The sequence below is a fragment of the Phascolarctos cinereus genome, unplaced genomic scaffold (genome assembly GCF_003287225.1).
Source record: "Phascolarctos cinereus isolate Bilbo 61053 unplaced genomic scaffold, phaCin_HiC Scaffold_2;HRSCAF=192, whole genome shotgun sequence".
In the NCBI taxonomy this organism is placed as follows: domain Eukaryota; kingdom Metazoa; phylum Chordata; class Mammalia; order Diprotodontia; family Phascolarctidae; genus Phascolarctos; species Phascolarctos cinereus.
Window position 1 is genome coordinate 54,500,771 of NW_027555625.1, and position 12,113 is coordinate 54,512,883.

General features: G+C 40.8%; 1 protein-coding gene across 1 annotated transcript; it reads right to left on the reverse strand.

Moving 5' to 3' along the window:
* Positions 1-406: 406 nt before the first annotated feature.
* MAP1LC3B (microtubule associated protein 1 light chain 3 beta) lies at positions 407-11,894 on the reverse strand. Its single transcript, XM_020989209.2, has 4 exons — positions 11,662-11,894; positions 5,123-5,178; positions 2,597-2,703; positions 407-1,916 (listed from the first exon to the last, which is right to left on the reverse strand). The coding sequence occupies exons 1-4, from the start codon at positions 11,699-11,701 to the stop codon at positions 1,745-1,747; spliced, it is 375 nt and encodes a 124-aa protein (XP_020844868.1). The 5' UTR covers positions 11,702-11,894; the 3' UTR covers positions 407-1,744.
* Positions 11,895-12,113: the final 219 nt, after the last annotated feature.

Genomic DNA, 12,113 nt, shown 5'->3' on the forward strand with positions numbered 1-12,113 from the left:
GCTCAAAGGATTTATACTTTTTACATATTTGTTGAAAATGCTACATTTTGGACAGTATGTGACATTGGATTTTTAGTTCTGAGCATTGGTTGTTGCTGTTTTTTTTTTTAACCCTGCCTGATCAAAATTTACTTGTTTTAAACATCCTAGAAATAAAACTACCACTCAGGTTAATTTGGGATATAATTCATCCCTATCCGCACTGTATTAAATTAAAAAAGCAACATATCTTACAGGAACCTTACTGATCACACAGCAATTACAAGATTGATGGTCAGGTGTTTTGTTAAACATGAACATCTTATACAACCTAACAAGACAGGTTGATTAAGAATTTACAATGCAGTAAAAATACACTCATGAAAATTTAGCACTATGGACAGATGCATGCAGAAGGTGAACAAAGTCAAACAAGTTGTATACATTTATTAACTATAGTGCCAAGGTGCAGTAATATTGCTTTTCTCCATTATAGTACATAACTTTCACTAACAGTTGTAGATATTTCACACACATCTAAATATACAAGGGAAATTTCTGCTGATCTGCTTGCTACATACATACTTCAGCTCAACTGGTGTAACAATGAACTTTTTGTGACACTCCATGAAAATAAGTTGTCAACCCCATGCAAGTAGCAGGAAGCACTTATAGTCCTTTGTTCAAGATATTAAATAAAATGACGTTGTTGAAAGCAGCTTTTACCCCTTTGCTACATTCTCCTTTACAAAATGACATGCACGTAAACTGGTTGGAGGAGTTTTTATGATTAACAGTGATAGCTGAAGTATGCTTACAGTTAAAATTTTAATAAAGTATTTTAGTGAAGCAGTTACTTTTTCCACTTGAAACATAACAAATCAGACTACAAACTTAACCCAAAAGGTCAAGGGAGTGCAAAATGAATTTTAATGCTCCAAAGTTCTAGGATGTAATTTCTAACTGCATCAGCAAAGACTTATTCTGGTGCAACTGTTTAGTGAACTGGTTTGAGAGTCTCTAAATCAGAGCAAATCGGTAATATAAGAAATGCCATCCCTCTGTTCTCCGGAACTTTTTGGAAGCCAAGCATTTAAAAGAAATCATTCAGTTTACCCATAGAATCCATGGTGTTTCTCTGTATGACTATACAGAAAACAAATAAGTGACAGCAAGGAAGTCGGTGGTTTACTAAATTGGAATCTATGCATCCATTCCAGAATAAGCTAGACTTTTTTGCCCCCCCATTTACCCTGTTTTGCTGCAACCACTGATGGTAAATGGACTTTAAAAAAATAGATATGACATTTGACAAGGCTACTTAAAGATACACAGTTAAAGAGAAATGTTCCTATAAAAATTAGCAGTTTCCATGAACAAAGGCTTGTTTCATTAAATGCTTAAAACGTTACCACTGGAACTGAAATTCCTATTTTTAAAAAAAGTCACTACAGCAATTCAAATGTCCCATTTTATTGGCAACTTAGAATGCAAGGTATGTTTCTAAACCTAAAACTTAAAACCAAGATATCCTAAGATGAAACAGGAGTTTTCCAAAGTTGTACTGTATATGCTTTTGGAATTGAACATGTATTATTACATATGCATGTAATACAAGAGACAACTTACTAAAAACCCCTAAGGTGGTAGTATTTCTATTTTGGTGAACTGTGATTAGATGAACTGAACAATCTCAGTTGGTAACATCCCTTTTTTCCTGGGTGAGGGCTTAAAAAATTCTAGTATAGAAGCTTTGTACTAGGTCTTACACTGAAGATTTTCCAAATGTCTCCTGAGAGGCATATACCATATACAAGAATCCATCTTCATCCTTCTCGCTTTCATACACTTCAGAAATAGGTGTTGAAACGCTCACCATGCTGTGTCCATTCACCAACAGGAAGAAAGCTTGATTAGCATTCAGCTGTAGGCGCCTTCTATTGAAAGAGAAGGAGGAAGGCTGATTTAAACATTAAGAATTTTCAGGGTCTTTAGATAACTCTAAATCTAGGTTCCCCAAACCAGGTGTTAAACATGTAGCCCACAACACTTCCAAACCAGTGTGGTGCAAATCAGATTAAAATGTAATTGGGAATTAACTTACCAAAAACAAATAAAATGCAACAGATATATAGATAACATTACATTTCAAAACTAAGTCAATATGCAGCCCACAGGATCCTCATGTATAAATTTGTGGCTCTCCATTTCTATTTACATTTGAGGCCACTCCTCTAAATTAAAATACTTCTAAATTCTAGCTGTCATTCTGATAAATGGGTAGCTGGGGGGGAAGGGAGATAACACAGAAAACACTAAAACACTGTCTACAGCCTAGCAGACTCTCTAACATGCATTTTTATGGCCCAAAGCTAGTCAATTCTTGTTTATCAACACATTATCTGTTAACTCTAGGAAGCAATTTCCCCCACTTTTAGTCTTAAAGCTTCTACCTAGCCTTCATTACTTTTTCCCTTGTGTTGTCAAACTTTTAAAAATCAACTTTGCAAACATTAGGAAATTGTAAATGTCTGTAATCAGAAAACTAGCAAGAGAGCTCCTATTTGAATCTTAACCATCTAGCATTTAAAGAATATGTAAAAGGATTACTGAATACCTAATTATTTTGATTAGCTCACTCATGTTGACATGATCTGGTACAAGGAATTTGGTTTTATCCAGTACAGGAAGTTGTTTCTCACCCTTGTATCTTTCTATTATCACCTAGAGGAGGAAAAAAGTACAGAAAAAATGTTTTAAAAAGAGAACTGTAGTACAGTTGCTCTAATATATGCCCAAAAATGCCTTCTATGTTTATAACTTTGTGAAGTAAAAGATTAATGCCTGTAACACATCTGTTACCTATTCTATTGTCAAGGATAGAACACATGGATATTATCATGGCTTAAGCTAAGTCAAAATAATGACTAACATTCTCTTCTTAAGGAACTCCAAACACTCTTTCATTTAACAAGACGCTAAAAATTCTAAATGTAGCAGAAGGGTTTCATTCAAAGAAATGAATGAGTATTCACAACAATATAAACAGGTCCTTATTAGAGTATGTGTGTGCTTCCCTATTGTGGGAGTGTGGACTTTTTCCATCATACACACAAAACTTCAGAAAAACTTGTACAGCTAATTTGAACAGCACCAAAAAAACCTGCTGACTGGCTCTAGTCTTCCCTACAATACAAGTTAAGTCACCACCTCCTGGTTCAGTCCTTCATAGTCATTGTTCAAATACTTAACTGATTTGTTGTTCAAGTATTTTATTTTAGAAGGAAATTCATTAACGATTTTGTTATTCTGGAACTAGATCCTTCTCCATAGTGGGCCTCTGCTTTTTGTAAGGAATATAAACCAAAATACCTTGCAGTTAATGCAATAAGGCTATACTTTATATCTGTATATTTAGCATATAAAGGAGTTGAGAAAGGTCCCGATCTAAGGACCCAGACATAGCAGAAGCAGAATGGAGGAAAAAGTGCCTCTAAGCCCTAAGGAACAATCAATCTCCATATCTGGGCAATTAGCCATGGCTAGTCTACTCTCTACAAGAATCCTTTCGAAGTCACAGATTGCTCCAAGCAGTTTCCTCCTGCTGCACTGGTCTAGCTTTTTATTTTTTAAATAAACAGTCTTGCACTTAAGAAAAGCAGAAAGAAAGTAAATCAATGCTCTTTTCCAACAATCAATACTTTTTTCCCAGAATCTAAAACAAATCAAGTCAGGCCAAACTGTCCATTTCATGGCATCAAGGAAAGAGAAGAGAGGGTCAACTGGAAAGGTAACATCCTGAGTCAGGAGATAAATCTCAGAAAAGCTTGGCCTATAGGACAATGACCAAATCAAGGGGGTGCCACACCTTTCAAGGTCAGGTGGATTTCACTTCCAGCAACTAATCTACAAAAGTGCCCTAATCTGCCAGTTTAGCAAACCTATCCAAAAAAGGACATGAAATTAGTCCATCATAATCTATCCTGGATGAAAGTCTTCTGAAGCACTACTCCCTTTAATAATACTTTTGGCCATTGTGCCAAGAATCTAAGTTAAGTTCACAGGAGTATATTCATCAACAAAGACTGAGTCAGCACCTACCTACTACATGCTAGGAACTAAGGATACAAAAACAGTGAAATCATCCTTGCCCTCAAGAAGCTCACATTCTATAAGCAGAGTTTGCAGGCTCCTTCCCCTTTCCCCCCTCCCCCACTTTTTGAAAATAGGGCAACACTTATCTTTTTCCAATCCTGTTCTCCATAATCTTTTAAAGATCACTAACAGTGGCCCAGCAGTCTTATCTGCCAGTTCTTTCACTAAGAGATCCAACTGTCTTGGTAAGTACTAAGAATGAGAAAGGGACCACTGCTCATAAAGATCCTCCAGTGTTCTGCAAATTAATATAAAATAATTAAGGGCAGGATTTGTTGGGGGAGGTTCACAGCACTAAAGAAAAAAAAAGACTGAAATTCACTGGGCAGAAAGGTAAGACCAATCTATCAAAATTCCCCTCTCCATCCCCTTTCCCCCAAATTTATTAAGCTTCCTTCTCACTAGCCCTCTTGCTGCATGAAACAAATTAGTAAAGCAACCAATAAGGCCAAAGGGTACTGCCCAAAAGGTTTTGCTAGTTTTCTTTTTCTGAACACAGCAGCAAGCAAGGCAGTCCAGGGGGGATTTGTGGATCATCAGCCAGCCTAAAGATGCTGCTTTACTGTGCCTTAAGAACCCCTCCGCTAAAACCTATAGGATATAAAACAATGCCTTTTCTTTATCTCCTAAAAGGAAACTCAATATAAGCTGCTTCTATTGAAAGGGAAGAGAACAATTTAAAAAGCAGTTTGAAGTAGAAGCCCTAATGCTAATCACGTTCAAGTCCACACCTCACTTGAACAGTCTAACAGTGCTGGCCCTCTTCTCTTTATGATAATCATAGCTCCTACACCCTGAAACTCCAGAAGTGAACAATGAAACAAACATTACTATATTAATGGGAGATGATTCTCTAAAAATTAAAAAATTTACAACTATGAGATATTAACATGTCTGTCAGAATACATGGTAAGTCTCTGATAAATTCCATCTAGACCACAACTTTGAAAAAGCATTCTTTCCTCGATAACAAATAAACTTTACCTACCGGTATCTTGGTAGGATGCTGCTCACGAATAAGTCTCACATCTTCTACTCTTTGTTCTGCAAAGGAAATAAAAACCATTAGAATTAAGTGATGGCCCTCAAATTCAAGGTATATAGTTAAAACTCTTTGTCATTAATCATACCCACACATGGCCTAGTCCTGAAATTCAGTGTCCCCATCTGTTCTGTACAATGGCAGTGCAAAATCCTAGTATTCAGACATCTATTCCAACAACCTATACATCTGGCATATGGAGAGAGGCAGGGTAAGTAGCGACAAAAGAGACAGGCCAAGTACCTGTCCTCCAAAGGTAGTACACAAAAGCAAAACCATCCAAACCCCAGACCAGTCGATCTCCCTGTAGTGCTCAGTGTTCCAGTAAAATGACAATTGTAGTAAATCCTATCTCAAGAAGAATCCCTTCTAAATTTCATAGAAGTTCAAAGAAATTTTCTCCTGCTGTTTCTAGTTTTGTTTTTTAATAAGCAGCCCTTAAGAAAAACAGGTAAATCTTTTAGGAGAAAGAAAGGCATAAAGAAGCTAATCAATGCTTGGGTTTTAAATAGTTCTGTCCAGTAGTTAAATTAAGAGGCCAAAGCAAAATGTGTGCATTTGCCATGAGCAAATTATCCTCCTTAATTTAGTCAAGTATTTATTTTTATGCCTACTATGTCCTCAACCCTGGGCTAAGCAATAAAGTGGATATCAACATGTAAGCCCTGATCTCAGACACAACTGTCAGGCTTGGGGCACCACCTCTGAAGCATTCAAGAGTAGAAAGAGCACTTGACTCAAGGACATTCATCATGTAATCTCTTAAAATCTCATATTACCATCGTCAATCTACTTTTTTACATGTTACTAGCAGTCTTGACTTATGAATGAATGTTCCAAAAGTGTCCCTTGGAACTTAATGTACTTTCTCCCAAAGAATACTAGGCTAGCTCACAAAAACCTTTTAACCCAAAATACGGCCAAGGCCTAGTGTGAATACCGCTAACCTACTGCACTTTTTGATCCTCAGCAAGAGGCAAGAGGCCATAAAATAGAAGGGGGAAAGCACTCTCTACACCCATCTTAAAACACAGGCAGTCTGTATTTGACGTCCTTCCCTATCTTTGTCCTACTTCAGCATAGTCCACACCCCAAAATTACCAATTCTCCATATTCCTCAATCAGTGGTCTCATTCCCAGTTTAGATGGCCAAATGGCTGTCCTCCTAATTCAATGTCTGAATAGCCGATAGTCCAATAATTCTCCAAGAGGCACTTAAAAAAGGATGTTGGTTATAGCCACAAGTTTCTCTAATTGTTAGACTTAAGAAAAAAAGAAAATTCTTATGGAGCAAGGAAATAGCCAAAGGTATTTCTGGGAGTCTGTGTGTTTTTAAAGCTAGTTTCCTGGCCTAGGATGTCCCAGTGATCTCCCCCTGCTCTCCATTATGAACTCACAGGTTTCTCTTAAAAGTACCCAATATATTCTGAATGGTTACAAAAGGCTTCAGGGTGCAGTTTGGAGGTTTAGTTGGTTGGTTAAAAGGGGGGGAAAGAGGGCCAGTAGCTGTATTATTTCAATCATTTTGAAATTGGACATTTTTATGTCAAGGCTTTCACATCTTTGTTTTCCATGGGGCTAAGAATGCATGCTGTGGTAAGTTTTGGGGTTTTTTTTTCCCTTCAATTCTTTTTTTAACATTTTTATTTAAAGTTTCAAGTTCTAAATTCTATCCCTCCTCTCCCCTTCCCACTCCCTGAGACAGTAAGCAATCAGACATATATGTTATACAAATGCAATCATATAAAATATTTCCATATTAGTCATTTCTTACAAGAAGACTCGAATAAAATCTTTAAAATGAAAGAAAGTGATAAACAGCATGTTTCAGTCTATATTCAGTTAACATCACTTCTTTCTTTGGAGGTGAATAGTATCTTTCATCATTAGTCCTTTGGGATTGTCTTGGATCATTGTATTGCTGAGAATAGCCAAATCATTCACAGTTCTCCACTGCCACAATGTGGCTGTTACTATGTACGGTGTTCTCCTGGTTCTGCTCACTTCACTCAGCATGAGTTCATGCAAGTCTTAACAAGTTTTTCTGAAATCATCCTGACAGAACAATAACATTCTATTACATTATATACCACAGGTTGTTTAGCCATTCCCCAACTGATGAGCATCCCTCTGATTTCCAATTCTTAGCCACCACAAAAAAAAAGCTGCTATATTTTTGTACAAATAGGTCCTTTTCCCTTTTTCTGGATGTTTTTTTGAGATATAGACCTAGCAGTATATTGCTTGGTCAAAGGTCATGCACAGTTTTACAAAGCCTTTTGGGCATAGTTCCAAACTGCTCTCCAGAATGGTTGGATCAGTTCACAACTCCATCAGCTTTTTTTATTTAATACTTTGTAATGCTAACATAAATAAGAGGCAGAAATAACTAATCCCCATTGTACAGGAGTGACTTCCTCAAGATGATCGAGTAACAGAACTAGGAACTCACCTTCCCAGACTCACTTATCCTTATCAATCAATGCCCTGTTCACTTGATCAGCAACAAAGCTAAGACTGTCCAGGACAGAAATGCAATCAAGGAAGCTCTAAATTAAATAAGAAAATGGGCCTAATAGTAAGGGCACATGTTTGCTACCTCCTTTTTACGTTGTGAGGTTTTTCTTCTTTTGGTTTTCAATGGATCCTTTACAGAATAGAATGTTTTTCTGCAAGTGGATACTATGCCCTCTAAGTTCCATGATTCCTTTAACAAAAATTCAGCCAAATGATCCTTAACAAGTGTTGTTCTGTAGTTTCCCTTTCAAAAAGCCCAACTACCTTTAAATCTACTACCAGATAAATCAGAGAACAGTTATTCATATTACAAAGATTTCTTTTACAAAGGATTCAAGGCACGTTTCCTTTAAACTCTCCTAGCACATTTCAAATGAAATGAAATGTAATTATACAAAGCTTTGTTACCACTTAATTTCACTAGGTAGATACTCCCTATTAGGATCATAGATTTAGAGATAAATGGAGCTTTAGAGATCCTCTAGTCCATGCTTTGATTTTACAAGATCAAAGACATATCTTATCCAAGGTCTCCATGGGTCACATATCTTATCCAAGGTCACTAGAAGAGCCAACGTTCAAACCCAGGTTCTCTGCAAATCCAAGGCTCTTTCTGCTTAACCACACCCCAAGTGTTTTCCAAGATCCTGTCTATAAAAAGTCACTTGCTAGAAGGAATCTATGTCCAGAACATGACTAGATGATAGCTCAGATTCGAGTACTGTTTACTAGTCTTGGCAGCCATCTCACTCCCCACCTAAAAGACCCTTGTTGACCCTGAACCAGAAACCCACATTTCCCACTAAATATGCAATCAATAAGTGTAAGTGATTTAATACAAATTTGTTGGTCCCATGTACAATTTATCAAATCAAATTATTTATCAGGTAAATTATTCTTAGAAAACATTTGCACACAGCTAAACCAGCAGATAACCAATTCAAAACCCCTGGTGGTTTAAATGTGGGGTTTGTGATCTTCACGAAAATAATATAATTTGAGCTACTGACAAAGTGAAATTTTTGTTTTTACATCCTTTTGGCCCATGTTCTGCTACCTGGTTAACCATAAAGGTACAGAATATCAGTGGTTCTGTCCACCAGTTTCCTATCTGCATTAATCTCATCCACTTATAGAGAAAGCAAATCAATCTGAGTTCAATAGTCTGCACTTAAGTGTATTGGGCTCTAGAAGATTCTTCTAGTTGAGGAATCAATTTACTATGAGCCTGACAGTTACAAATCCCACAAAATTATCAGCCCTTGGATTCAAATTTAGCACCATCAGGGTTAAGGCAAAGCATTAGCCATTAAGTGATATTTGATACTTCAAACAGAAAGCTATTAGCAGAGCCTTTTAAAAAGTTCCAGAAAAATGAGCTACGGAACAAACCTGCTCTTACACAGTAAAAGGGAGCTGAGACGTATACAAATTATTTCCAACTAAAGCAAATTCAGCCATCAGTATGTTTTAGCATGCCCAGATCACAAGACTAACCTAAGACTATTACAAATGGACAGAAGTTCCACAGCCTCCATGTATGTGTGCTACACTCATCTGATCTGATTTGTAAATAAGAAGACTGCTTTTGACAGCATGAGTTGCAGTAGTAACTGTTTGGCTGATGTCCTGGATAAATTTAATACCTGTGAGTGACTGCTGACAGGAGAATGGGAAAGCAGAGACTTGAGAGCCAAGACCTGCTGACGTTTTCAGTTCCACCCAGAAGAGGGTGGATGAAATCTGCTGGCTTTTCTTGCAAGAGGCTCTCAGCCCCAATGGAACAGGTCATAATAAAAAAAAGGGGGGGGGCACAGAAGTGGCTTGAAGCCAAACAAAGAATATATCTGTCATTCTGAAGATTTTTTCTCCTGAGTGCTAATACCTCATTAAAGTCAATGAAGATAATTTCTAACGAAGTCATGTGTTGACCCTGCTAACTCACAATCCTCTTTTAGGTGAAGTTTGGGGCTTAGCAGACTACAATTAGAAGGTAAAGTTTTGTTTTGTGCTCCAAGCACAAAAAAATTAAATGCTTTTTAATAGGATGTGTAATCATCAACTGAATGCTGAACTTTTTCCTGACTCTTCAAAACCATAGTTGACAAAAGTGGACATACTGAAATTCACTTTCCTGTGTAGCTGAAAGAACACTGAAGAGGTCTTCCAGCTGTTACCAGAAGAGGTGACCTTCAAGGTCAGACAGCAAACAAGCACTTATTAAGCTCCTACTAAGTACCAGATGTGGGGCTAAGTGTTGGGGATAGATACAAAGGCAAAACCAAACAATAAAAACCCCCTCCCCCCACCCAGAAGCTTTACAACCTAAGGTGGTAATAAAGGATCCATATACATTTTATATTAAGCACTGCCTCCTCTTGTTTATGGCACAAAGTGCCTCACTCAAAAAAGACCAACTACCATTATTATCTATTATAGCAAACACTGTTATCAAGACTTTTCATTTTTAAAACCCTGGAGAACTAAAATATGATTTCCAGTCCTACTCTGATCTGCAGGGAAACTAGTATGGATGATTTAAGTTACTATGGGAGCTAAAAATAGGAGCGCAATTTCAGACACAAAGAGAAAATATAGCCTGCAGGGCTGTGTGTTTAAGGATTCTCGTTTTAAAATGGCACAAGAGCCACCACAGTACTTTCACAACAAAGCAACCTTTGGTAGGTAACAACCACTGACCAAAACAAAGGGTTTATTTCAACTTTCACAGTATTTCATCCGCTGTTACTCTTACCAACTCAAAAGACTGATATCTTTATGATATTCCTGCCACTTTATTAAGATACTAGTTAACTTATAAGGAACAAAAAACCTGTTGAAACCTGTTGAAAATTTAACCTGTAAAACAAAACTTGAAAGGGGGTCCAAACCATCCTGTATTTGTGGTTGCTCAAAAGTCTAAATTGAAAGTTTCTTAGAACGGTTCCTCAGTTTTTGAGCAAGGCCTTCATAACACTAGGCCTAGCTGTGTGCTTATGGACAAGTCACTTAACCTCACTCCCCGAGGTCAGAGGTGTCAAAATTCAAATGGAAACAGATGCCTCTGGAGCCGCCTGATTGACTTAGAAAACCACAAATTAACATCTTCTAAGACGTCCTGTATTTTCATTTATTTTGTTCCAATATCTCCCGATCACACTGGGAGAGGAGTTCCGCGGCCGGTGCGACACCTCTCCTTCTAGGTAACCCGAAGGTGCCAAGCCCTCCGCTAACGAAGTGCCACACCAAGTCCCCAGTCAGCACAACGAATAGAAGGGGGCCGGGCTGAAGACCAGAACCGTTAATAGCCAACCAAGAGCCGCTCCGGGCCACTAAACGGGAAAGGAGGCGAGTCCCCGGGCCCCCCAGACCCCCCACAGCCCGGGACACTCCCGGACCCTCGGGGCTAGCCCGAGCCGGCTCCCAGTGCGCCCCGTCCACGCCCCGACTCGGCTTTCTTTGTCAACTTCCCACCCCGGCAGAGCCCGGCACTAGGCCCGGAGGGCTCGCATCCGTCGGCCACGACCCCCACGGCCGCCGGGCCGAATCCCCCCCCACACCCGGGGCTGGACTCGGGGAACGATTCAAAAGGAGAAGCCTAAAACGCGGTCCCCTCCCCCCGCCCCCTCCCCCAGAGGGGTCTCCGTCGGGGGCGACCCCGGCTCTCCCAGAGCCCTCCGAGGCCGTGCAGCCCCGGCCCGGGGTCCCCCGAGCTTCCAAGCTCCAAGGAAACGGCCGTTTCTGGGGGAGGGGCGGGGAGAGGGCGAAGGGAAATTCAAGACTTCCGAGGGAGAAGCCCCGGTGGTGGAAGGAGCCCGGGCCGGGCAGGGGCCGAGACCCCGGCGGCCGGGGCCCGGGGAGGAGTGAGGAGGGAGCCGAACCGGCTCTGGTCGCGGCCTGGGGTCCCGCCGCGTCCCCCCCCGCCCTAGGCCTCCCGGCTCCAGGGCCGCGGCCGCGGCGGGACCTACCGAAGGTACGGCGCTGCTTGAAGGTCTTCTCCGAAGGCATCGTGCGGGGCAGGGGAGGGTCGGGGAGGGGGAGCGGGCTTCGACGGCTCCGACGGGCCCGGGGGCGACGAGAGCTCTGGCGGCGGAGACCGAGGAGGCGACGGCGGAGACGGAGACGGAAGCTTCTGAGGTGCCCCTCCGGCCGCAACGACTTCCCTTCTGTCCCCGAAGCCCCGCAGCCGGGTCAGGTGACCCCCGGCGCGTCACAGAGGGGCGGGGCTAGCGGGAGGTCCTCGGGGCCGCCATAGCGAGCGTGGCGGAACGCGAGCTGGGAGCAGGAGGCGGTTGTGCGCCTGCGCCTGCACAGCTCGGGAGGCCAGTGCGCATGCGCCCTGGGCATGGGCTTCACTCGGCCGGCCATTAGCTCGCGGCGGGGGAGGAGGGGCGCTGAATAGGTGTGTAGTGATCGCGTC

Excerpts from the sequence above, each read along its gene's own strand:
- MAP1LC3B (XM_020989209.2), bottom strand. The coding sequence starts at position 11,701 with ATGCCTTCGGAGAAGACCTTCAAGCAGCGCCGTACCTTCG. Across the intron at positions 5,179-11,661 it reads CAAGCAGCGCCGTACCTTCG|AACAAAGAGTAGAAGATGTG; the intron begins GTAGGTCCCGCC and ends TTTCCTTTGCAG. Across the intron at positions 1,917-2,596 it reads GAGCTAATCAAAATAATTAG|AAGGCGCCTACAGCTGAATG; the intron begins GTATTCAGTAAT and ends CTCTTTCAATAG.